The sequence below is a fragment of the Megascapheus bottae genome, chromosome 6 (assembly GCF_031878675.1).
Source record: "Megascapheus bottae isolate mThoBot1 chromosome 6, mThoBot2.hap1, whole genome shotgun sequence".
In the NCBI taxonomy this organism is placed as follows: Eukaryota; Metazoa; Chordata; class Mammalia; order Rodentia; family Geomyidae; genus Megascapheus; species Megascapheus bottae.
In genome coordinates, this window is record NC_143514.1 from 31,748,122 (window position 1) to 31,775,792 (window position 27,671).

At 39.6% G+C, this 27,671-nt stretch overlaps 1 protein-coding gene across 1 annotated transcript in view; it reads right to left on the bottom strand.

Moving 5' to 3' along the window:
• Positions 1 to 27,671, bottom strand: part of Ak5 (adenylate kinase 5) — a 220,263-nt gene that overhangs the window by 74,296 nt on the left and 118,296 nt on the right. Inside the window, exon 8 of the mRNA XM_090334589.1 lies at positions 26,860 to 26,936. Coding sequence (XP_090190715.1) covers positions 26,860 to 26,936 — 77 coding nt within the window. The remainder of the gene's footprint in view (positions 1 to 26,859; positions 26,937 to 27,671) is intronic.

Here is a 27,671-nt window from a genome sequence, read left to right on the forward strand (position 1 = left end):
GAAAGATGCAAGTGTGAGCCTGTAGTGAAAGGTCATACCAAATACTCAGCCCAGTGAATAAAGATCCACACCAAGGCTCAGTGCTGAGAACCTTTAGAACACCATGCATAAAGAAATGTTATTTCTCTTCTTTTTTTGCCCTATGGTTAATCTCATGTTGTTACTGTATCTGAAAAAATAAAAAGAAAGTCTCTTTCAAGTCTTCCTGGGAGAAGGGGAGCCACTGATCACAATCACAGAGGGACCGGGAATAGGAGCAGTACAGATTCTTCAGTGTGGCAGGGCAGAAGACAGTGCCTCTAACATGTTAAAGAACGAGACCCCAGGTAACTTATAAGAAAATGATGAGGAAAGACTAGGGCCTTTCAATAATGGAAAACTTACAAAAATATATCTACTATGGAGTTTCTTTTTCTTTTCTTTCTTTTTTTTAAAGAAAGAAACCAGAATGTGCTCTAGAACTATGGTAATGCATAGAGAAGAAAAGGTCAAACAAGTTTCTGAGGAGGGCAAAAGGCTGCAAGAGTGGGAGAGAAAATTAGGTCTTTTGCTTTTATGATGCACTAAACTACATTCCTTCCCCATTCTGCATGGTTCTTTAGAATTAGGGGGACCACCTTTCTCCACCCAGAGCCAAGGGGCTTCCCAGAATATGGGACTACTAGCTTTAAAACTAGAGACAAGCCAGGCAGCCAAAAATGCTAATCAACCTATCTAGAACTGTGGTCCATCCTGGTGTTTTCATGTCTGGGCCTTTGCACATGATGTTCTCTCTCCCTGGCACATATCTTTATCCTGGTAAACTCCTATTTACTGACTAGCTCCAGCCCAATTTTAGAGACACAATCATGTGGAGGTGGCTGTCTTCAGTGGAGATCTGCCAGCTTTTGGAGACATCTGCATTTGGGCAGCTCCACAGAGTGGATATAGTTACAGTCAGGGTAGTGTAAGCCAAATTATTCTGCAAGACCCCAAACTAGTGCTCAAAGCACGGGCACAAAAACCCCAGAAAATAATTTACAATATGCTCCATTGGCTGGGGAAACCAACGGACTCCTGCCGTAGTAGTCTCTGGTCTTCAGAACTCCCTAAAAATGACTGCAAGTCCCAGTTGAAGAATTCCTTGCTCTTTTAGGGCCTTCCTTGGGTACTTTTCTCCAGCAGACACTCCCAGCCATGACGGGCAAAGGCTGTGCTGAATATATGAATGCAAAATCCCAGGCTTGATCTAAGCATCCCCTTCATGGACTCCTATCTTTTCACACTGAAGCTAAGTTGAAAATATTACATCTTCCCACATTTGTCTCCTGCAGCTCGGGGAGTGGGGAGTGTTTGCTCTTCTATTCTGGCACATTTGCTTGATTCCTTTTGGCTGTCAGCTTTCCTGCCAAGTCACAGTGAGTCTTACCGGAGGTGCACGTTACAATCCCCTGGGAAGCTTTGGCAACATAATTTTGTTCGGGCAAATTAAATTAAGATCTTAAGGGGTGGGGCCTGGATATGGGCAGAACATATCACCCTACCCCACCCTCCACCAGGGGCCTCCCATGTGCATCTGGGGCTATGGCATTTGAGTATGCATTCTGCTTTAACAAAGGATCACAGACTCGATGGCTTATATTCAACAGAAGAATTTTAGTTTTTACAGTTCTAGAGATTGCAAAGTCCAGGGTCAAGGCATTGGCAGATTTGGTGTGTGGTGAGGACACACATTCCAATTATGGTAACCCTGCTGTGGCTATCTTAACACTTCCAAAAAGCGCCACATCCAATATGTGATTAGGTTTTGATATAAGGATTCTGGGGGACATAAACTTTCACCCAGGTTTTATGGTCAGAGAGACTTGGTTCAAAGTCCTTCTTTGGGAAGAGACTGGCAGTTGACATTAGCAATTTCATACCTGGATTCTCTATTTCCATCTATATAATGAGCTGAATAAACACCGATCAGATAGGCTTCTGGGATACAAAAGATGTGCAAAACTTTTAGCTTAAGGGCTGGGAATTTGGCCTAGTGGTAGAGTGCTTGCCTAGCATGCATGAAGACCCAGGTTCAATTCCTCAGTACCAAATATAAAGAAAAAAGCTAGAAGTGGTACTGTGGCTCAAGTGGTAGAGTTCTAACCTTGAGAAAGCCCAAGGACAGTGATCAGGCCCTGAGTTCAGTCCCCACGACCGGCAAAAAAACAAAAACAAAAACAACAAAAAACAAAACAAAACAAAACCTTTTAGCTCAAGGCCTGACTCATACCAAAGATGCAGCATGAATGAGTAACTCACTTTTGTGTGGGCTGTGGTAAAGGTACCCCACTATTGAGCAAAAGGAAAGGCTGGAGATAAAATTAACCTGCTTGCTGGAGCTCTCTGGCCTCCATGAAGGTTAAACTATAAACTATCCCCATTCCCCAAAGTCAGGGAGAGAATGCCTCCACTGAAAATGGGAACCTACATTCACTTCAGAGAGGAGGCTTAATGTCCCACAGATCCTTGTGTGCTAGGTGGGATCAGCTGTAGTCTCAACCAAGAAGAGCTGCAAGGAGTAATAAGCTACTTGATTTGATTTTGTCAGACAGTGGACTTTTGGGTGGTAAATATTAATTTAGTCTTAGAAAATCTGTTAAATCACAGGAAATGAAAAGTCAATATGCTAACTGTGATTTGGCCTATAAATTTCAAATACACTATTTAAATGCCATCATTTGCATGGTAAATAAAAACAAATAGTAAAAATGATTATAACCTCTAGAAATAAGGCTAGCCAAGTCTTTGATGAAAGAGCAACATGTGTTGTTTTCCAAGGGGGACAGAAAGAAAGGGTAGGGGGAGGAGATGCAAAGACTCACTCCTGAGGCACATTGGTCGGGGTGCAAATAGGAGACTTGAAGAGAAGGGAATGAGCTAAAACTCTTCAGCTGAGAGAAAAAGAATAATCTAGAGCAAGGAAAGGTTGTAGTTTGTAAAAGTTCAAGGTAATAAGACCTCTAGTGGGACTGGCAGGTGAATGGCTGAAATCTGCACTGCCATGTGGTCCAGCTGGGCTAACAGAACTGCCCACTTCTGAGTGGATCAGATAGGCTTTAACAGTATTTATACTGACCATACAAAGTTGAGAACTGGAAGCTTGAAGCTTCATCATGCTGTTTTGATCAGGTGAGTTTCACAGCTGAGTAAGATCCTAGCAGAAGAGGAAGATGGGTCCTTTAAGATCATGACAGAGAAAGAAACCTCCATTGCCTCTAAGGATAGGGCTCTATCGCTGAGTGCTGATGCCTCACACTTGTAGTCTACGCCAAACAGGAGGCTGAGATCTGAGAATGGTGGCGCAAAGCTAGCCCATGTAAGGAAGTCCCTGAAACTCTTATCTCCAATGAACAAGCAAAAAGCCAGAAGAGGAGATGAGGCTCAAGTGGTAGAGCACAAGTCTTGAGCAAAAAAGTAAAGCGATTCTAAGCTTAAACCCTAGTTCCAGCAGGGAGAGGGAACAGAAGGGGAAAAAGTGTAGAGTATTGGAACCAAACAATTTTAGAAAAAAAATACAGAACTGTAACCTAGCAAATCATATCATTCTCTCCTAACTTTTTTCCTCAAGAATAGTTCTTTATTTATCAACATGATTATATATATTTTTCGTATATCTTATTGTAATTAATAGAAGGGTTATATTATATTCACCAGATAGAGGGTGCATTACTTCACAAACATTGAAGTCTTGGTCCCTATTTCCCTCCTCCCACCCCTGCCCCTCATCTTGTTTTCCCCCTTCCATATCCAATTTCAAATAACCAAATACACATATATACAATAACAGATAACAAGGTAAAATACTGTAAAAATATGAGGTAACCAAGGGACAACAAAAGAGATGAGAGATCGCATAGTACATTAAGGACAACAATCACTCATTATATGGCTTTTGTTTCTATATCCTGGAGGTCCTTTGATTTAGCATCATGCTATATGGCCTTATGTATCTAGGTTTTGCTCTATTGTAAATCTCTGCTAGGAGAGCCCAAGGTTTCTACTGATTATGACAAATGAAGGAAACCACTGAGCCTATGTTCCTTTGAGTCTGGCTCACTTCACTTAATATGATTTTTTCTAAGTCTTTCCATTTCCTAACAAATGGGGCAATGTCGTTCTTTCTGACAGCAGCATAGAATTGCATTGTGCATAAATACCACATCTTGTTGATCCATTCATCAACTGAGGGACATCTGGGTTGGTTCCATATCTTTGCTATGGTAAATAGTGCTGCAATGAACATCGTTGTGCTGGTGGATTTAGTATGTCTTTGTTTCTGGATGATTGGGTAAATGCCAAGTAGTGGAATGGCTGGGTCATAGGGGAGTTCTATGTTTAGTCTTTTGAGGAACTGCCATACTGCTTTCCATAGTGGTTGAACGAGTTTGCACTCCCACCAACAGTGTAATAGTGATCCCTCCTGGCCACATCCCCTCCAGCATCTGTTGTTATTAGTTTTCTTGATCCTGGCCCTTCTAACTGGAGTGAGGTGGAATCTTAGAGTTGTTTTGATTTGCATTTCTTTTATGACCAGAGATGTCGAGCATTTCTTCACTATAGGCCATTCTTATTTCTTCTTCAGAGAAGACTCTCTTTAAGTCTTTGGCCCATCTTTTGATGGGATAGTTGTTTCTTTGGAGATTAGTTTTGGAGTGGTTCAATTTTGTGAGCTGTTGATATATTTTAGATATGAGGCCTTTGTCCGTTGTATGGTTAGTGAAGATCTTCTCCCATTCTGTAGGCTTCCTATTTAGTTTACTAGTTATGTCCTTTGCCATACAAAAGCTCTGCAGTTTAATGCAGTCCCACTTATCCAGCCTTTCTCTGATTTGTTGTGATTCTTGGTCCTTATTGAGAAAGTTTTGACCTGTGCCAAGGAGGTCTAGTGTGTCTCCTATTCTTTCTTGTAAAGTTTTCAGTCTTTGATCCATTTGGAGTTAATTCTAGTGCAGGGTGACAAAGAAGGATCCAACTTTAGTTTTCTGCATGTGCTTAACCAGTTCTGCCAGCACAACTTGTTGAAGAGGCTGTCTTTCTTCCATTCTATTTCTTTGGTTCCCTTGTCAAAGATTAGGTGGCCATAGGTCTGTGGTTTAATATCTGGGTCCTCAGTTCTATTCCATTGGTCTTCAGGCCTGTTCTTGTGCCAGTACCAAGCTGTTTTGATTATTATAGCTCTGTAATAGAGTCTAAAGTTTGGTATTGAAATTCCTCCTGTTCTTTCTAAGAAATGTTTTTGCTATATGGGGTCTTTTATTATTCCATATGAAATTTTGGATTGCCTCTTTTATTTCTTTAAAGAATGACATTGGGGTATTGGTGGGTATTGCGTTGCATATGATTTCTTAATCATGGCCATTCTAACTGGAGTGAGGTGAAATCTTAGAATTGTTTTGATTTCATGGTCTCCTAACTTTAATAGTGCTTTTCACTTAACATTTGGGACATATACTCCAGTGCAGTGTACTGCTGGAAGTGATAGAATTTTATGTCTCATTATTTTGATACACAATTTTTCCATCCAAATACTTCAAAGGATCAGTGTAGTAAGGGCTAGTTCAAAATACACAATAAAGTTGAAGACGAATCATTCCATGGGAAGACAGATCAGCCACCAGCCTCATTTTTCCCAGGTGGATTTTCAAGAACTGAGCTGCTTAATGAACCTCTCACCCTCTCTGGACTCTGTGCATACAGAAGTTGAGCCAGACTCTTCCCACATTTTCTCCTTCTGCATGTTACACAGTAGCACTTAGTCAGTTTGACAAGGAGACAGTATCTCGATGCATATATGCCAGATTTGAGATACTTAATAAATGGAAACAGCCTAGCTATCTATCAATAGAAGATTGGATAACTCAACTGTGTCACAAGCTGACATGGTAATGCTACATGGCATTAAAAATGCCTGAAGCAGAGTGACATTATAGACCAAGAAAAAGAATCAAGGTGAAGAGGGTTCTAGATAATATGGGTGATTTTTAAGGGGTAGAAAACACGACAAATCCTTTGCATCGATTAGGGATACATGGCTTATTTAACAGTCAATAGAACATTCTTGAAAGCCTTCGGAGTGCCAGAGGTTCTGGGTGTGAGGGATAAAGAAATGAAGACAGTACTTCACCTGCTGAAACTTGTATTCTGGAGCCTTACCTACATGCAGAGTAGAAATATGAAGACCAAATTCACTGAGTTTACCACAGTGGGGGCTTCCAGGGACAGCTGGAGCATGTGACTAGAAAGTAATTGTCCCAGAAGCAGGGTTTTAGTACTTAACTTTGGCAATTGGGTACATGGTGCTTGCAATATCACTGTCCTGAAATACCTTAGGACAGTTTTGCTGTCCTAGTTTTGCTTCTGCAAATTTCTTTTGTTCCTGTAAGAACATGTTCTCTCCTACAGAGGACAGTAGGGTCAGATGAAGATCCATGGAGGCCTTTGGGGTACAATATGTATTTAAGATAAGCTGTGTGCCTTTCAAAGCAAGGTATGTCAGTGTTTGGAAGACTCCTGCCTCTGGCCAGACATGGGAAGTCAAGCCCATGGCACAGCCTGGTGCTGTTCTACATGAAAGACTGACTGTGAAGTTGACTTGTTTCCATGGAGACGTATGGGAGGTAAATGCAACTCACCCTTGAGGCACTGTGTCACCTGCTTGGTCATCCCAGTGGCTGGTTTGCTGGGTGACCAGTGCACTGCAGTTAATTTAGCACATATATGTGTTCTGCATTTTGAAGTCATGTGCTGCTAAACCAGAACTGGCTGTGCTGCAGGCCTTATTTTAAGCAGTTTAAACCAATGTGACTTGTTAGAAGCTTTCAGTTTATTGAAATCCTTATTTTATCATCGAAGTAGAAAGAAGCAGAAATAAGGCAATACTAGCTTTCTTTTAAACCCTTGGTCCTTGAGTACTCCTAACAAAATAATTAGTGAAGGAGAATTTATGTGTAATGAGGGGTCAGGGCAGCATTGTTTACAATAGTGAGAAGATATAAAGAAAAATAGATGCCCTGCCAGAGGGGAATGATGAAAATATAGGAGTTCAATCCCAGCTGTATGAGAAACAGACATTGAGAGGATCCCAGTTCGGGCCAGCTTAGGCAAGACTCTATCACAACAAATAAACCAGGTCTGGTCCAGCTTTGAAGATGGGAGGATTGTGGTCCAAGGGTGGGACTAGACCAATGGTGACAAACTATTTGAAAAATAACCTAGGACAAAAAAAGAACTGTGGGGGCCAGGAGTGTGGCCTAAGGGTAGAGTGCTTCCCTAGCATGCACGTAGCCCCGGGTTCGATTCCTTGATACCATATACATAGAAAAAGCTGGAAGTGGTGCTATGGTTCAAGTGGTAGAGCACTAGCCTTGAGAAAGCCCGAGGAGAGTTCCCAGACCCTGAGTTTAAGCACCAAAACTAGAAAAACAAGAATTGAGGCTTATCTCATGTATTGAAGGCCTGAAGCTCAAATCTCAGTACTTCCAAATGTATGAATCTATAATATATATATTATGATTAAAATGTATTGTTCTGTAAATTATTTCATGACATGTAAAATTTCATATCATAAATGAAAGTAAAAAATCTGGTCATAATTTTTTCAAGCTTTTATTTTCAGTTGGTAATAAATGATCAAATATAAAACTATTGAATAATAATTGTATATACTTAGGGGGTAGTGTGATCTGTTTTCGCAAAGTAAAATGATTACGTCAAGCTAATAAGCATACCACATCCTCTTATCTTTGGTAGAGGAAATACTTAAAGTCAATTTCTTCAGCAGTGTTGAATATACAATATGTTGCTACTCAGTGTAGACACCATTCTGTGCATTATGTCATTACAGCTTATTCCTCCTCTCTCACTCAGTGACTGTTTCCATCTGATTATAATTTTGTTAAGTATCCCCCATTTCAAGGAAACACTTCACAGTGATGCCATTTTTTTCTTTACATTATTCATAATTTTTCAAACCATGTTATTAAGAGAATAACAAAGAAATGCATTGAATGCCTCATGATCATATCATTTGTGTAGATGGCTAGTTTATTTATTTATTTATTTATTTATTTATTTATTTAATTTTTGTTCTGGGACGAGGGCTTAAACTCAGGCCTGGGTGCTATCTTATAGCTTTTTCTTTCAAGGCTGTCCCTATCACTTGAGCCACAGCTCAAGTAAGCTTTTATTTTTTTTATTTTTTTCTTTGTGGTTATTTGGAGACAAGAGTATCATAGACTTTCCTGCCTGAAGATGGCTAGGGGTCTTGATCCTCAGATCTCAGCTTCTTGAGTACCCAGGATTTCAGGCATGGGCCTCTGGCTTGTCTTGTTTGTGACAAGATGAACTTCAATCATTGCAAGCTCAAGAAAAAAAGATGAGGTCATTTTGGCTTGAGGAGGTATTTATTTATTGGTTTGTTTTTTGTGAGGTGACATAGTTGATGTAGATTCTCAGGCATCAGCAATGGTTTATTAGAAAGAAATGACTTTAGATTGAAGGTGTTGTTGTGTGACTTAGGTTAATGATATTATCTTCTCAGAGTGTGGTAAAATTATGGCAGATCACAAGAGTTTTGGCATAGTGCAGGTACTTAACAAAAGCCGTTGACTGACTTTCTTCAAGGTTATGAATACAGACGGAGATGCTGGAAATCTTAGCTTATATTTTACTATTTTTCTCCACACAAGATTAATTAAACAACAGGGTGATTTTAAAAAGAGCCTGATTGCATTTACTATTTAGAATCAACCGTGATCCTTATGAGTCAAAGAGCTTCTAAATTCGAGACAAGCCAAACAAACACAAAGCTCCCCACCTAGTACCACATGGCACACCTGAAGGTCTATTCCATATGTTCCTGTCTGGGCCCATTTGTGCTTGACCTTGTGGGAAGTCCTAGAAAATCATCAGAAAGGTAAGTGGGCTCTGACTGATTTTGATTCCTTTTCACCCCAACACTGACTCCCTTTGGGTCTTGCAATGGAATGTGGTTTCCTGGTTTTCCCCAGTCCTGGCCTCATCCAGGGCTCTCCTGAAGTAGAACATAGTGTCGTCAGTGCTTTTATTTACCCAGTCCGATTCTGAATCCTCGACATGCTTTTTGAACATGTCTAGGCCTCAGCTGTCTATAAAATGGGAATGACCATGAAACCTCAGAAGGTGGTGGTGAGGTAGAATCTATATAAAATTCTAGAATAGTGCCTGAAGCATAGTGGCAGATTTAGACATGACAGGCATTATTAATTATTCTAATGTTTTCTTCCAAGCCCTTGCTCTGAAAATCCCTTATACATCCAGGAAAGTCATGTGTTGGGCAGGCAGGCACACAGGTGGGTAGGGCTGGGTTATATGAGAGCGTTAGAGCTGTGTGACCTGGGACACACAGCTTCCCATCTATAAGCCTCAACTCGAACTTGGCTTGGAGTAGATACTCAGATGTTAGCTATTATTATTAAACCTTATTTCACTGTATCCTTGCAAAACCCCCAGTTTGCAAGTGACAAGACTCTGGCACAAAGAGCTTCATGGCTTTGGACTCAGTGATTAGTGGAAACAGAACTTGAAATCTGGCAGTCTGACCTCCTGAGCCCACAGCATTTTCATTGTCCAGTGTTGTAAACTGCACTTGTGCTTACTGATAAAGAATTCATGGTCACTGAAAGAACAATGAAAACTCATATGTGTGTATTATATATGTGTATTTATATATTATATATATCTGAAAACAAAACCTTGTGTATTTGCAAGGAAGATACTCTTCCACTTGATCCATATTTCCAGCCCTTCTTTGTCTTTTTAGGAATTTTTCAGGTAGGGTCTCAAGATATTTGTCTGGGTCAGGCTTTGGGCCCATTCTCTCATCCAGGCTTCTCACTTAGCTGGTGCACAGATACGTTCCACCACACCTAGCTTGTTGGGGTGGATTTTGCTCAGAATCTTTGTCTCCTGAGTATCTGGAATTACAGGCTTCCAGGTGTGAGCCACCATGCCTGGTATCATTTTACTTTCACCTTATTTTCCTTCAATTTTCTGTTTATTCTACAGACCTTTTTCTCTGAGTTTTTTTCTTTCTATTTGTAGGATGACTGTTTCTGAATTTTCCTGTTATAACTTGTTAAGCATTATGCCCCAAACTAAGGAATTACTGAGTCCTTGAGTCAGATCTGATGGTGACAAAAAAGCACAACTGTCCACAACAATATGAGCTATTCTGTTATAGCAGAAGCAGGGGCAGTGCTAGCAGAAGATCTCAGATGACATCAAAATCTCAAGTGAATATTTTCATTGTTTTATGATTCCTTTATTTTTGTGGGTCATGGGACTTGAACTCTGGGCCTGGGTGTTGTCCCTGAGCTCTTCGGCTCAAAGCCTACCCCTTGAGCCACAGTGCCACTTCCGGTTTTCTTGTAGTTAACTGGAGATAAGAGTCTCATGGTCTTTAGTGCCTTGGTGGCTTTGAACATTGATCCTCAGATCTTGGCCTCCTGAGCAGCTAGGATTATAGGCATGAGCCACCACACCCAGCTTTGTTATTTCCTTTTTTTTGTTATTCCTTTTTGCATGGTCATTTAATGTATTTCTAATACAGCCTTTCCTTTTCCAATTTTTAGTGATGAGGATGCTTCCTAATATGTTTTCTTTTTCTGGTGGCACTGAGGATTGAACTGAGAGTCTTTTGCTTGCTAGGCAGGTACTTGATTACTTTATTCATGACTCCAGCCTGTTTTACCAAGGTTATTTTTGAGCAAGGGCCTTGCTTTCTGTTGGGGCTGTCCTAGAGAGTCATCTTCATATTTAGGCTCCTCAGCATAGCTGGGATGACAGGCATGAGCCACCATGCTTAGTTTTTCCTATTGATAGGGTCTCATGCGCTTTTTGGGGGGCAGGGAGGGTTGGCCTTCAATTGGTTTTCCCCATTGCAGTGCCCTGAGTGGCAAGGCTTACAAGTGTGAGCCACTGTGCCTGGCTATCTAGATTCATGTTTATAACTGTAGTGCTTTGAATCTGAAGGAATGGCTTACAACTTATTCAGTAATTTTTAGACTATTAATTTTCTAGATGTGGAAAGAGAGCCCAGAGGAGTAAGTGGATGTGGCCAAGTAGTCCAAAGGTGGACGAGTACCCACCCAAGCCTATCCTGGAGTCTAGGCCTAGACTGTTTGCTGTGGCCACAATGACCATCTTTCCAAAACATGCATCCAGCAGAAAAATAAAATGAGGACATACAGTGATGACTCCAATGACAGGGGGTGGGGAGAGAGAAGGTAGAGGATGGTGACTTGCCCTTTGAGAACCACTTCCCAGGAGGAAGTCTTCCTCACCACATCCTTCCATTCCCACTCAGGTCTGTGTAAGTCTCTGTTGGTATTAGCTTGGGCTTTTAGGTTTTTGTCCTTTCCCCCATTCTCACTTCTGTAAATGAATAACAACCTTGTGCTATTTGGTTTCCCATTAACAATGGTTTCCTGTCTTTTTAGGCTCCAACACACACCAAATGACTGGCTAACATGAGTTAGTTCTATTTCCTTTTCTCTATGAAGCCATCATAGTGTGTGGTCACAAATATTTTCAAATATTTAACAAATATTGCTCTCCAAATGATATGGTATTCAAGGTTATTCTGGTTAATGAGATGTCACAGGAGCCCATGAAATTAATTATAAAACCTGGCAGCCAAGAATAATGTTTTTGAAGAGAAAAAGAAAACCATCTCTTCTGATCAGTCTTTTGAATGTTTTTTATCCCTGGAGTACACCCTCATACTTTAAAGGAGAAATTTCTGTCTGTTCTCATTTCCTTCTGCAAACATGTCTCCTCTGTTCCTGTGATGAGTGGGTTCCATACACATAGTGATGAGACATTTATTTTTATGACTGTGGAGTGGGGAGATAATTCAAACCCCTGGCTCAAAAGTGACACTGTGTCGCTCATATTTAATATTTACACCCTAAATAGGAAGAATATCCTCAAGTTATCAGTCAAGAATGATGAAAATATCATTTGTGAGGTTCAAAAATGGGATTACATTTTCCTTTCTGCAAAATCAATTAGCTTGAACTCCCTGTGGTCAGTGGAGAGAGACAAGAAGAACTGAATCTGCAGCAGGTATGGTTGTTTTAGTGTTTGGGGAAAACTAGACTCTCATCCTTCTAATTTCTGTCTCTCTCCAATGTCCTTTCATTCACTCAGCATCCTTCACAACCATGTACAAGTGTTCCTGGCAGAGCTGAGAGGCAGACTGGATCCTCCAGCTTCCAGACATCAGCTGATCTTGTGGGATGGGCTCAAGAGCCTGGCTTACCCATGAGAGCAAGACTCAGTCTGTCCACTACATTCACTGAATCCCAAACTATGATTGACATTGTGGTATTCAATTATATTGGTTCAGGAAGGATGCACAATAATATAAACCCATGTTAGAAATACAATTTAACACAGGCCTTTGGCTATATGTAATATTTCTTGATTTAAAAATGGAACATCACTATGGAAATTCAGTTACACACACACACACACACACACACACACACACACACACACACACAATAACATAGTAAGCTATGTTGGCTGTACCAATTGGGGAATGTGGTCTTGAGATTTTATTCACTCAATTTACATCCCTACAGTGTCACTGTCATAATGCAGTGGACGCAGAAGTACATGACAGGGTCCTCTCTCTTGAGAAGAAATGCAGTAAGGTTCACTCATGGTGTCTGATGCTTTTACATGATATATCTCTTTGGGTCTGCCATTTGCAAGATGTATGTTCTATAGAAGATGGGACTTGTCAGGGTAAGAGGCCTGGGGCATGCAATTTGAACCAGGCCTATCTGGTTGCTCATGTCATCATGTTCTTTCCAAGGGTAGATGCACTCACAGGGCAACAGGGAGCAATGTAAAGTACAAAACTAAATATGATTAAGTCCTAAGAGTCAAGGTATAACCTCAATTGCTTTAGGTATTCAGCAGCAAGAAATGAGCATTTCCTCTAATTATTAGAGGAGATCTCAAAGTAGCAGCAGCAGGATTTAAATGATCCCAGCAGCTCGCTAAGATGAAACGTTCTTTTCAATCAAGAGGTAGCATATATGTTGTGACTGAGGGATAAATTTGTACTGAAATGCACTTCTAGTTACTGCAGCACTGACTGCTAACTGTCTCCCACCCCCTTCTCTTTCTATCCTGCTTAGTATCCTCTTTCCACCTCCATGTACACTCTGCACTACCTGTGTGTTACAAATCTGGTAATCTGGTAATTTGGCTCCTGTGAAGCAGACTCTAGCTTACTTGTATCACAGTGGAAATTCCACAACACTGTATCTTTACTACTAGAATCTGTGGCACCCACAGCCAACTCCTCTTCAGTAACACTCCTCTAGATTAGTGGAAAAAAATGACAAGGGCTGATGGGTCAAAATAAATGTCTAGTCACTAATGCCCAGTGTGCTCTCAGACTGCTTGGTGATCCTGCTGTTTCCTTAGCTCCTTCTGCAGGTCTCCATACTTCAGTTCTCCACTCTCCAAACCCTAGACTTTCAGCTAACAGCCTTGTCCTTGCAGGAACCCAGCTTCCTGGGGAAAGGCTGAATACCTCGGCTGGCTGGACAAAGGCATAGACATGCATATATACATATACATATATATACTTGTAAGTATATATTTACATATATTATGCACATATGTGAAATTGTTCTGTGCTATGAATCATCTTTATTGCTGAGAAAAACAAAAGGGAGAGATCAGTGGTGGTAATTAGAGTATAGAATAAAAAAATAAAAATTAAAACAAAAAATGTTATTTTCATTGTCAAAGATTGTGGTCTGGAAGCATAAAGGAGATGACTTCACATGGTATGTAAATCTTCACCTCTGCTTTCAATTCTGGTACTGGAAACAGGTACTTTCATATAGCAGATGTCTTCAGCTTTTTGATTTATTTTTCAAAAAATCATGTTTTTGTTTTCATTTTTTTCATGCTCTGTAAGCCAGCAAGCCAGAGAAGAGATGTACCTGCTTCTGTTTTCCAACTTATCTCTAGAGTTTAAGACAATGCCTGACAGGTGCAGATCTACATTGTTTGCAGGAATGAATGATCTCTTCAGGAACACTTCTCCCATCCCTTTGAGCCCAGCCTCTGCTCAAGTAGGATTCTCTGGTATGAAGTCCACCAGTTGTTGGGGCCATGTCTACACTTGTTGTTCTTCCTCAGCACCCAGGGCAGGGCCATACAGGAATATACTCTCAACACACACTTATGGAAAGAGCTTCTGGGCAAAAAGTACTGCTATTGTGGCCTTACTGTCTCATCAGTGTGTGTGTGTGTGTGTGTGTGTGTGTGTGTGTGTGTGTGTGTGTGTGTCTTTACCATCTGATGTTATTGATGGGTTACTATTGTTCTTTAGAATACCTGAGGCTACTTAGGATTGGGGAGCCTAAGTTCTGTTTTTCTGACAGGAGTGTTGTGTGAGCAGATGAGAGCACAGAGCAAAAGGAACACTAGATATTTTCCATAAGGTAAACTTGGTCAACTTTGCGCTTTCTTCATACATTTAATATTTGGGCCCAGCAGCTACATACTGCTCAGACAATTAGTGCTTTGCAAACAAAAATTCTTACGAACTTCAGTTTATCAACTGTTTCTTTCATGATAGTGGCTTTGATGTTAATTCTAAATAAGCATTGCCATACCCAAGGTCACCTAGATTTCCCCCCTATGTTATCTTGGAGGGAAATGATTTTGCATTCTAAGAACAATTGATTTTTATTCATATGGCTCTATTTCTGGGTTTTCAATTATGTTCTCTTGATCTGTGTTCTTAACCAATACTATATTATACTGATTACTGTGGCTTCATAGTTAAGTCTTTAAAGTCAGTGTCAGTCCTTTTAACTTTGTTCTCCTTCGGTATTGAATATTGCTATTCAGGATCTTCTATCTCTTCATATAAACATCAGAAGCAACAGAAAGATGGATGGAATATCTGAAAATTCTTAATGATTAGATGACATGTTTTGAAACAATGTGTCAAAAAAGATATTTCAAAAGACATTTTAAGATATTTTGAACTAAAAGAAAATGAATAAAAAAAATGTCAGAATTTGTGAAATGGAACAAAACCAGTGTTGAGAGTGACAATCTGTGAGGATTATTATTGTAAATGGATTACTATCTACCACTAGCACCTTACTCTTTGCTATTTATTACCCTCATTTTTTGTTCTTAGTTTTGTTTCCCATACTTTCTACCTTTAATAACATATTTTCTGTTTTTTAAAAAATAGCTGAGGCTGGATATTTTAATAAAGATATTTGTTGAACTCATAGTTTGGAAGATTTGAGAGCACAGGTGCTTGACTTTTCTGAAGACCTCATAATGTGCCAAGGGCAAACATGGCCAGAATATATGTGTGTGAGAGAAGATGGTGGGAGGAGGGGAGGAGGAGAAAAAGGATAGAGTGAGAAAGAGAGGGAGAGTTTGTGTATTGTATGCCACAAGAAGAAGAAAGAGAGATTCAATGGTCACTCACTGTTTTTATGACAATCCACTCTTGCAGAAACTAACTGGGTATCTGGCTATTAGTATTTATTTATTTATTTATTTATTATGATCATAGTGATGTATAGAGAGGTTTCAGTTACATTTGTAAGGTACATTACTTCCTGAACATTGTTACCTCTTCCCATGTTTTTCTCTCATTTTTCTACCTCTCATCCCTCCCAAGTTGTAGAGTTCATTTCCAAAATATTGTCTGGTTACACTGGTTCATTCCTTGTCCTTGGACTCATCATCTTGTTTTTCCCCTTCACTTCTCTGATTGAAATAAGCACATATATGTACATACAATGCACCAGGTACCAAAGCCAGATACAGCAACGACAGAGGATAAGTCATAAGGGAAAGAAAAAAGGAAAAGAGAAAAGAGAAAAAAAAGAATAAAGGAATATCTTCACATAGAACATTAGAAACAACAACCGTAAGGATAACTCTCTCGTTTCCCTATCCTGGAGTTCATTTTGCTTGGCCTCTTCCTATATGGCCATAGGTACACGGCTTTTGCACTCCTTTGCTAGGGGAATCCTAGATGCATACTAATTATAACAAAGGAGGGAAACCATGGAAACTTTGTACCTTTGAGACTGTCTTACTTCACCTAATATGATTCGTTTCCAAGTCTTTCCATTTCCTTACAAAGGGGCGATGTCATTCTTTCTGATGGCAGCATAGAATTCCATTGTGTATAAATACCACATTTTCTTGATCCAATCATCTACTGAGGGGCATCTGGGTTGGTTCCATATCTTAGTTATAGTGAATAATGCTGCAGTGAACATGATTGTGCTGGTAGGTTTAGTATGTCTTTGTTTGTGGACATTTGGGTAGATGCCCAGGAGTGGGTTTGCTAGGTCATAGGGAAGCTCTATGTTGAGTCTTTTGGGGAACTGCTACAATGTTTTCCAGAGTGTTTCAACAAGTTTATACTCTCACCAACAGTGTAGTAGTGATTCCTTCTGGCCACATTTCTGCCAACACCTGTTGTTATTTGCTGTCTTGATAATGGCCATTCTAACTGGGGTGAGGTGGAGTGTCAAAGTTGTTTTGATTTACATTTCTTTTATGGCCAGAGATGTGGAGCATTTCTTTAGGCCATTCTTATTTCATCTTCAGAGAAGTCTCTCTTCTATTAGTATTTTATAGGAACTGTAGTTCTTGGTGACTAGACATACATATATATTTGTGACTTCTTGTAAACTAAGTATGCTTTCAACATTACGATGAGTTTTAGAGTTACTGCAAATGTGAATATGATGATTTTGTCAGATGTTCTGAGTCCTCAGTTGTTTGCTTTGAGAACTGATATACTGTATACGTGTGTGTGTGTGTGTGTGTATGTGTGTGTGTGTGTATGTGTGTGTTGGTCCTGGGATTTGAACTTAGGGCATGGGTGCTGTTCCTGAGCTTTTGTGCTCCAGGCTAACCCTCTGCCACTTTTCTTTCTTTCTTTCTTTTTTTTTTTTTTTTGCCAGTCTAGGGGTTGAGCTCAGGGCCTGAGCACTGTCCTAGGAGTTTCTCAAGGCTAGAGCTCTACCAGTTGAGCCACAGTACCACTTCCAACTTTTTTTCTATGTATGTGGTACAGAGGAGTTGAACCTGGGTTTTTGTGCATGCTAGGCAAACACTCTACCACTAGGCCAAACTCCTGGCCTTATTTTTATTTCTTTTTTTCATATACTTTTTATTATAATTAATAGAAAGCTTATTACCAGATAGAAGGTACATTTCTTCACACACACTGGTACCCTTTCTCCTGTCTTGGTCCCCAATCTATTTTTATTTCTTTTACATCTTTACATTGACTTTTTTTTTTTGCCAGTCCTGGGCTTGAGCACAAGGCCTGAGCACTATCCTTGGACTTTCTCAAGGCTAGAGCTCTACCACTTGAGCCTCAGCATCACTTTTGGCTTTTTTTCTATGTATGTGGTACTAAGGAATCGAACCTGGGTCTTCGTGCATGCTAGGCAAGCACTCTACCATTAGGCCAAACTCCTAGCCCCTACATTGACTATTTTTAATGGTCACAAAGTTGCAGTTAGATGGGATGGATAGGGAAAAACTAGTTGCTTTTTAAAAAAATCAATAAAGTAGTTTTGACTGTATTTGAATAGAAACATGAAACTAAGAATTGTTTCTCTTCGTTAAAATTTCTTATTTCTGCTTTACGGATAAACTAACTGTGGCTTCCTGAGAATTGCGAAGTGCATTTCTTCTGGGAATGGCTGCAGCAGCAGTGACCTAATCCTCTCTCATCAGATCTCATGTCTCATGGATTCCACCATGGTTACACTTGCTATACTCAGGGCTAAGCTAGCATGGGAACCTGGGGGATACACTCAAATAGCAGTAGTGCCTTTGGAGATTTTTTTTTCTTTTGTCAGTCCTGGGGCTTGAACTCAGGGCCAGGGCACTGTCTCTGAACTTCTTTTGCTCAAAGGTAGCACAGCACCACTGCCAGCTTTTCTTTTCCCCTGGTTTTTTCTGTGTATGTGGTACTGAGGAATCAAACCCAGGGCTTCATGTATGCTAGGCAAGCACTCTACCACTAAACCAATCCTCCTAGGCCTGCCTTTTGCAATTTTAAATGAACATTTTATATGATTTTATTTTCTATCCTTTCTTAGCATATCAATTATATTTCCTTTATCATTGTTTTCTAGTAGCTGGTCTTAAAGTTTACAAAACAGTTCATTCATGTCTACTTTCCAATAACATTATAGCACTTCATGTTAGTGTAAGTTCCTTAAAATGATAAAATACTATTAATTTCTCCCTCCTGCTCCTGTAAACATTGCTATCATTCACTTCACCTACACACAAGTATCCATAGGAACAGAGTATATGATTAATTTATATTATATATTATATATGTTTCTATTATTATTTTGAACAAACTTATCTGTCAGGCAAAATAACAATAAAAAAGTAGGCTTTTATTTTGGCTTATTTATTCTTTGTGCTTTTCCTCTTTTGTACGTAGTTCTCAGTTTCTTTCTCTCTAAGGAACTTCTGTTTAACATTTCTTGCATACATGTCTACTAGACACAATTTATCTCAATTTTTATTTAACTCAGACTCTCTTTTCTTTGTTATTGAAAGTTAATTTTATAAAGTACAAAATAATTATAAGTTGTTTCCCCCCTCAATGCTTTTTCTTTACTCTCTCTCTCTCTCTCCCTCCCTCCTCCCTCCCTTCCTCGTTTTCTCTTTTTTTTCCAGCCATAGGCCTTGAACTCTGAGCCTGGGCACTGTCCCTGAGCTCTTTAGCTCAAGGCTACCACTCTACCAGTTGAGCCACAGTGCCACTTAGGGCTTTCTGGTGGTTAATTTGAGATAAGAGTCATGGACTTTAATGCTCAGGCTGGCTTTGAACAGTGATCCTCAAATCTCAGCCTCCTGAGTAGCTAGGATTGCAGATGTGAGCCACCAGCACCCCCCCCCCCTTGCATCTCCATCCACTTTCTTTTGTTTACATAGTTTCTGAAGAGGAGTCAGGTGAGAGTCTTATTTTAGTTTCTGTTTTAGGAAGGTGTTTTTCCTATTTGGGTTATTTCAAGACTTCTCTCTTTGATATTCTTCAGTTTAAATATGATATATCTAGATGGAGTTTTTAGTTTTTGGCATTTGTTGTTGGCTTGACATTATCCAAGCTTCCTGCAACTGGGGTTTTGTTGAATGTGTTTATTTGGAGGCAACTCTTCTGTCCCCAGTTCTTGGATATTGTGTTCTGTCTTTCAGGGTTTTTTTTCCTCATTCAGTTTCAGTTTGGACATTTCCTCTGTGAAATCTTGTAGCTTAGAAGTTCTTTCTTCAGCTATGTGCAGTTTAGTAACAAGTTCATCAAGGACATTCTTCATTTCTGACCTAGTGCTTTTGACTCTTGATTCTTATAATCTCCACTTCTCTCCTAACATTTCCATATGTTCACGTACATTATTTACTTTCTGCCTTAAAAACAACTGTCATAAAAAACAACTGTCATATTAATTAGAATTTAAAAACAATTCTGGTTTAACAAATCCAATTTTTCTGTCATAAGTAATCCTAGTTCTGTTTTTTCCATTTGGTATGCTTTATAGTTTTATTTGATAGGTGATTATGATGCACCTGTAAAAGTCATGGTGGTAAACAGCACTTTATAATGCAGTAGTCATATCTGTTAAGGGGAGAGAGCAGTGAAAACTCATATGACCTGGTCATAGTCTTTTTATGAGCTTGTGCTAGAAGACTGAGGGAGTTGTACTGATACTATGGATACTTGATAGAACTCTTAGTGGTGAGTCTTGTAATACTGTGTGTAGAGCCCTGCTAAGACTGGATCCCTGAAATCAGGGTCTGGGTGCTTGTCCTTGAGCTTTTCTACTTAAATCCAGCAGTCTATTGCTTGAGCTACAGCTATACTTCTGGCTTTTTGGTGGTGAATTAGAGATAAGAGTGTCATGGCCTTTCAAGTGGCCTTTGAACTACAATCCTCTGGTCTCCAGCCTCCTGAGTAGCTAGGATCATAGATGTGAGCCACCAGTAGCCAGACCCCTGGAGTTTTGAACCCTCAGACTTGTCCATCATGAGCCCCCAGAAACTATTGCTGTTTGTCCCATCTCAGCAATAGTTCCTATGGAGATTTCTGCTTGTGTGTTTCTGTTGTGATTCTTTGTATTTCCCTGTCTGTTCAATTTTTGGTATAGGACACTGTACTATGACCTTACTTCTCTGCGTGATATAGGAAAAGGTTGAGGTGTTTTTGTTGTTGTTGTTGTTGTTGTTGCTCCTCAGGTTTTTACTTGTTGGGACAAAGTACCAGTTCAGAAAACTGAAGCGTTGGGAAAGCCAGTATCTACTCAGTGGACTTTGTCAGCCACATAAGAGCAGCAGTCCTTGGGAACTCTATTTTAAGTCAGAGACCCCTTAGTTTTGAGCATTTTTCTATACAATTTGCCCTCCTTATAGTATATAGTAGTTCTTCTAAGAGAAGTTATTCTCCTAGAAGAGGAAACTGGGGCTTCAAAGATGCTCAGCAAGTTATCATTCCAAATCACCTATTAGACAAGTGAAGCAGAATTCAAATTCTTGGCTTTAAAATGATGAGCCATTATGATAGTCAAAGTACATTTGTGCAAATGGAATGAGGAAATGTGAGGAGACAAGTGAGGTTGGAGTCGATGGAGGGAGGACAGATGATGAAGGAATACCACCAATCAAGATGGACGATACACATAAATGGGCATATTGAACCAAGGCCCCATTGTACACATTTGAAGATAACAGCATGTGCTGTATCTTACCCCAGGTTTTGTGGCAGGTATTACAGCTGTAACACAGGGCAGGCAAGGATGGAAACATGAAATGTCTTGCACCCCTGAAGAACCAAACATGTTAACAAGCAAAGGGCCAAGTCTGTCTCAGTGGTGCATGGGAAGGGATTACTGAGGCTGCAGCAGCCAGTGGGTTGTAATGTATAGTAAACAGGATGGGGAAAGCAGCGTAGAAATTAGATTTGGATTTGTAATTTTCCAGGTGTCTCATTCAATTCTGACATGAGAAGCCAAATAGGGTTTTGATCAGTGGAATGTCATGAATCGATTTGCTTTCACAAAGATCATTTTGAGAAGACTGGTGCTGGGACCATGAGGTCCCAAGAAGGAAGTCAAATGTTGCTAGCTAAAACAGGGGCAGTTCCTACAGAGGCAAAACTGATCAGACTTCCAATCAGACTAATATAGGGAAGCAGAGAAAGGAAAGAGGCTAGTAAGATATCCATGTTTCTGGCTTGGGCAGCTGGGGGGATGGTGGAATCATTCACTGAAATAGAGGGAACAGAAGGAAGAACAGATTTTTGTGGGGGAAGATGGCAGCTTGCTTTTGGATGTGTTGACTTTAAGATGCACATGGGAAGTTCAGCCAGTGCTATTTAATAGGTAGACATGTGCAACAGCAGCTTACTAAAGAACTGCAAGTGAAGCCGAAATCATGACTGTGACTGAGCGTCTCAAAGAGGAGAGAGGGGCCATGGCTAGGATGCTGGCGGGAGGAACTTGCATTTGAAATTAAGAGTGCGTCTAGAGAGAAGCAGGAGAAAGCACATTCAGGGAGACCCTGTAGCCTGTAGGTAAGAGCAGGAGATTGGTGCCAGGGGCTAGCTTGGCACTCATTAAGTCTTCTCCCTTGCTGGGCTGTAGAGATGTTCCATTTTCCAGCATCTGGAAGAGCTTGTGATAGGGCAGCATCAAATGTGATATGAGGACTAGTACATCTCCCTCCAACGCTTCTCCTCTTTATCATCCATGATCTATTACGAGTTCATTTGTAAAAGGACCTCTAGAAGGAAAGCATGTGCACTTGGGTTTTATTTATGACCTCAGGCCAGTCCAGCCTATCTTTCCTAACCATGGTTCTGAAGTCAGATCTCTGGCTATATCCGGTGCATCACAGGCTTATCTCTTGTCAACTGTGAGACCTTGAACTAACTGCCTAATGTTTCTTTGCCTCAGTTTCCTCATCCATAAAACTGAGGTGATAATGATGTGACTCTTTGAGGATTATTATTACTATTATCTAATAAATGTGAAGCACTACTACAAATGAAGACTCTAGGAATCGAGAGGGAATGTCAATAATGGGGGATGGTTTAACATCAGGATTAAGTGAGCTGCCACATGTTGGGCCAATCCATCCTGCTACCTACTTTTACATAGCTTCTCAGCTGAAAAGTCTGACACTTTAAAATGGTTAAAATAAATCACATGAAAATTATATAGTATTAAGTATTGTTTATCTGGAATACAGCAAGTTCATTTGTTTTGCAGAGTTTGATTAGTTGCCATAGAGACTGTATGGTTTGCAAAGCCTAAAATCTTTATTGATGATTTAATGTAGACGTTTGGTGACTTTTACAATGTCAAATTAAGCTCAGGTCAAGAAAGTTAAAATAAAAAGCGTCAACTGAAATTAATAATAGACTTCCAATGGCCTTGACATTGGCTCTTTGGAATGGTGAAAGTAGAAGCTAGATTTTGATGTCAGGAGGACCAAAGTTGGTCATTATTTGTCTTTGTCATTGTTTGTATCCTTCCTCCCTCCCTCCTTCCCTTCCTCCTTCTCTCTCTCCTTCCTTCCCCCTCTTTTCCTTTCCTCCACCTCCTCCTCCTTCTCCTCCTCTTCCTCCTCCTGCTTCTTCTCCTTCTTCTCCTACTCTTTTTCTTCCTCCCCTTTTTTCTCCTTCTTTTTTGTGCTGACACTGGTCCTTCAGCTTTTTCACTCAAGGCTAGTGCTGTATCACGGAATCACAGCTCTACTTTCACTTTCCACTTGGTGTGGGGGGTGGTTAATTAGATATGTCTCAATTATTTTCCATCTCAAGCAGGCTTTGAACTATGATTCACAGATGTTAGCCTTTTGAGTAGTTAGGCATGAGCCACTGGCACCCAGCTATCTTTTAGTCTATAATGTAATAGTTGTACAGTGTTGGGAAGTCATTTACATTCTACAAGCCCAAGTTTCCTTACTTTGTAAGTTAAAACTGAACACAGCTACTTTGTTAAGTTATTGTAAAGATTAGCAGTACTGCCTACAAGTCACAAAATGTAGAGCCATGTAAGTACAAGCTGTTGTTTAACTTAATCTGCTGCCATTGAAATCACAATTCCTTTATCAGTAATGTTTTTGTACTTTTAATATTCTACTTTTATTTTCCAAACTCTGATGTTTTACACTACATATTACTTTTGCTCAAATCTTACATCTTTAATGAGATCTTCTCATTTAGTATTGGTTATCCTGTTTAATATGGTGGTGTGTCCTCTCTCCCAATATTCCTATCCCCACTTCATCCTGTTCTACTTTTCCTTTTCTCATACAGTTTAACACCTCTGACAATCAGGAGAATTTGCTAATTTTATTATGTTTATTGTTTATTTCTTTTTCTATAAAACAGAAATCTTTACCTGTTCAATATAATCACATATTCCGAATACCTAATCTGATTCTAATAAATAGAAGTCCACAATTAATATTGATTTTTTAAATAAAAATTAAATTGCATTTTTATTTGTACCAATAGCTTCTGAGCCTTGAATGCCTAGTTCTCTACACTTTAAAATTTTTTCCAGTATTTTTTTCTTTTTTATTGTAATTAATAGAAGGGTTACATTATATTCGCCAGATAGAAGGTGCATTACTTAACAATCAGTGCTAACCCTTCTCATGATTTTGTTCCCATTTCCCTCTCCCAGCCTCTCCCCTCATCTTTTTTTTACATTCAAATAATTTTAATTTTTAAAATTTTTTCCAATTATTTTTTATTGTAATTAATAGAAGGGTTACATTATATTCACCAGATAGAAGGTGTATTACTTTACAAACATTGATACCCTTTCTCATGTCTTGGTCCCCATTTCCCTCCCCCCATCCCCACCCCTCATCTTGTTTTCCCCCCTTCCCTATCCAATTTCAAATAACCAAATAAGCATATATATAATGTATCAGATAACAAGGTAAAATACTGTAACAATATGAGATAACCAAGGGACAGCAAAAGAGATGAGAGATAATGTAGTACATTAAGGACAACAATCACTCATATGGCTTTTTTCTATAACCTGGAAGTTCTTTCATTTAGCGTCATCCTATATGGCCTTATGTATCTGGGTTTTGCTCTACTGTAAATCTCTGCTAGGAGAGCCCAAGGTTTCTACTGATTATGACAAATGAGGAAAACCATTGAGTCCATGTTCCTTTGAGTCTGGCTTACTTTGCTTAGTATGATTTTTTTTCTAAGTCTTTTTATTTCCTTACAAATGGGGAGATGTTGTTCTTTCTGACAGCAGCATAGAATTGCATTGTGTATAAATACCACATCTTGTTGATCCACTCATCAACTGAGGGGCATCTGGGTTGGTTCCATATCTTTCCTATGGTAAATAGTGCTCCAATGAGCATCATTGTGCTAGTGGCTTTAGTATGTCCTTGTTTCTGGACAATTGGGTAAATGGCAAGTAGTGGAATTGCTGGGTCATAGGGGAGCTCTATGTTTAGTCTTTTGAGGAACTGCCATACTGCTTTCTATAGTGGTTGAACCCCTCCCCTCATCTTGTTTTCCCCCCTTCCCTATACTATTTCAATAAACAAATAAACATATATACAACTAATCACATAACAAGGTAAGATACAGTAACAATATGAGATAACCAAGGGACAACAAAAGAGATGAGAAATAGCATAGTACATTAAGAACAACAGTCACAACTTATATGGCTCTTGTTTCTACATCTTGGAGGTCCTTTCATTTAGCCTCATCCTATATGGCCTTATAGGATGCCCTATTGTAAACTTCTACTAGGAGAGTCCGTGGTTTATACTAATTACGACAAATGTGGGAAACCATTGAGCCTATGTTCCTTTGTGTCTGGCTTACTTCACTTAATATGATTTTTTCTAAGTCTTTCCATTTCCTTACAAATGGGGCAATATCATTCTTTCTGATGGCAGCATAGAATTTCATTTCACACTTTTTTTCTTTCTCTCCCTTTTCATTGTTTCCTATATTTGTTTCATGGCTTCTAGTCTTCCTTTTATTTCTTTGAGTACTTAAAATATTCCTATATTAAGATATCTTTCAGATTTCTGTTATTTCCAATTCTTGTTGTTGTGAAATGTCCTATTTGTTGTAGCTCATTTTCCTTTTGTACAGTGCATAGCTTTTGATGCACATTGTGTGTGATTGCTTGACATTTGCCTCTACTGAGGCTGCCAGAATCAGCAATTGAAAAGGCTGTGTCATTCTGTCACTGAATGGCATGTTTGTGGTAGTGAGGCTTGGATTCAGAGTAGTGTGGGTGTGAGGGAATGTGCCCTAAGTTCATGGCTCCACTGTGAAACTACGTGTGGAATGTTGGGCAACTTACTCTTGCCATCTTGAGTATCTTGTGTGCGAAGTAGAAAAAAATAATTGTGAAAGGCTGTGAAAAATTAGTGAGAGTATCAATGTAAGAAAATTTGTTAGCATAATGTTTTCCGTGTAGTGAGGGCTTCCCCCAAAGGGAAATGACCACAAATATCCATGATAATATTTGTGGCAGATCTGTTTGCTTTCCTTGTATGACATCTATTAGCTGAAAAGAGGACAGAAACCCTCCTAATACGTTCACTTGGCTTTCAGCCATTGCTGAGGAATACTGATGACAAGAGCTAGGAGGTTTCAGTTAGTATTTCCTCTTCTTCTTTCTCCTCCTCCCCCTCCTCCCCCTCCTCCTCCTCCTCCTCCTCCACCTCGTTTTAAAGTCTAGAGAGTTGGATTATTCACCAATTATTTCAGATCATTAAAATAGCATTGGACGGAGTTCTTCTGTCAAAAGCAAAATACCCCAGAAAAATGTCTTTGGTGTTTTGAACCAGAACACATATTTAACTTCTTGGTTACACTTCTCTTGGTCATCATTCCTGCACAAATGTTAGCAACTGGAGACTAGAGTCTTGAACCTGTAGCCCAAGTTCCGTTACATAGTCTTAGTTTATTACTAGAAAAAGATAGAAACACAGACATATTCTTAGGCAAGAGAATATTATTTCTATTTCAAGTAACTCCATTTCCCTCATTTTGGGATATGCGGGGATACTGGGGTTTGAACTCAGGGCCTTCAACTTGATGGGTTGTAGGCTATCATATGAGACATATCTCCAGCCCTGATGTTGGTTATTTTGGAGATAGAGCCTACTAATTTTGTTGGGGGGGGGGGTAGAACACAAATCTCAGTCCTTCAGATCTCAGCCTTCTCAGTGGCTAGGATTATAAGCCTGAATCACTGGCACCCAGCTTCTCTCAGGTAGGTTTTGACTACAGACCTTTCCTTTATTAGCAAATGTTTTGGAACTATGGATAAGGGAAGGCTAAAAAGTTAAAGAAAGTTGCTGGGTAGGGTGGCTCAAGCCTGTAATCCTAGCTACTCAGGAGGCTGAGATCTGAGGATCACGGTTCACACTAAAGCCCATGAGACTATTATCTCCAATTAACCGATAGAAAACCAGAAGTTGGTGCTATAGCTCAGGGGTAGGGTTGTAGCCTTGAGCTGAAGAGCTCAGGGACAGCACCCAGGCCCAGAGTTCAAGTCCCATGACTGACAAAAAAATGTTAAAGGAAGTTATAGATCACTATGACTTACCATGAACTGTGTTACTAGCTGCCCGCAAAGATTTCACAAACTGAATATTTCTAGTTCTAATTTCATACATTTCCAGAGGCTAAAATTCATTTCAAAACATCCAAATAGAGGATTATATTTAGAAATTAGTTACCTGATCTTCATAATCAGATCCTGCATCAATGATATCTCCAGCATCCAGTACCATCAAAGGATCAAGGTCAGTTGAACCTAAGTTAAGAAAAGACAAGATTAAGATGAGAGTGAGTGTTTCTAAAAAGAGAAACAACTTGCTAGGTTTCCATGTTGATCTATTGTTCCATTAATTTCTAAATATATGATTCTCCCATTTGCCAGTACTGTGTCTGGGTTGGACACTGAAAATGTAGGTACTCTGGACTATGCCATCCACCCCAATAGATGACCTCACCCCTGGAAGAGAGCAATTTGTCATGAAGATTCTGAATCTCAAAAGAGCAAGCTACCAATTCTGAGTAGTAATAGAGATAGTTGTGGATTTGGGGGTTGAAGCAGATCTTTACAATATAAGATCTAGAACTATGAGAATTCCTCAGGAGGAGAAACAACTTTAGGATGTATAGGGGTAACCGAGATAGAAGAAATGCCAAGTTCAGAAGGGCCATGGGCTTCTTGGATTAAGATGAGCTGAGTTTGCCCACTTCAGAGCCTGTGTATTCCCTTATGCCTTTGGCTCTTCTTAGACCTTGATGGTGAAAAAAAATCAGCTTATGGGTGGAGGGAAATGGGGACAAAAACATGAGCAGGGCTATCAATGTGTGTGAATACACCTACTATCTGGCGAATATAACTGTAACCCCTCTCTTAATTACAATAAAAAGTATATGAAAGAAAAAAAATCAGCTTATGTCAATGTTTTAAAAGCCTATTTCTCCTAGGTATGTCAGATTACATTCAATTATCTAAACAGGAATCCCTAAGGCTCAA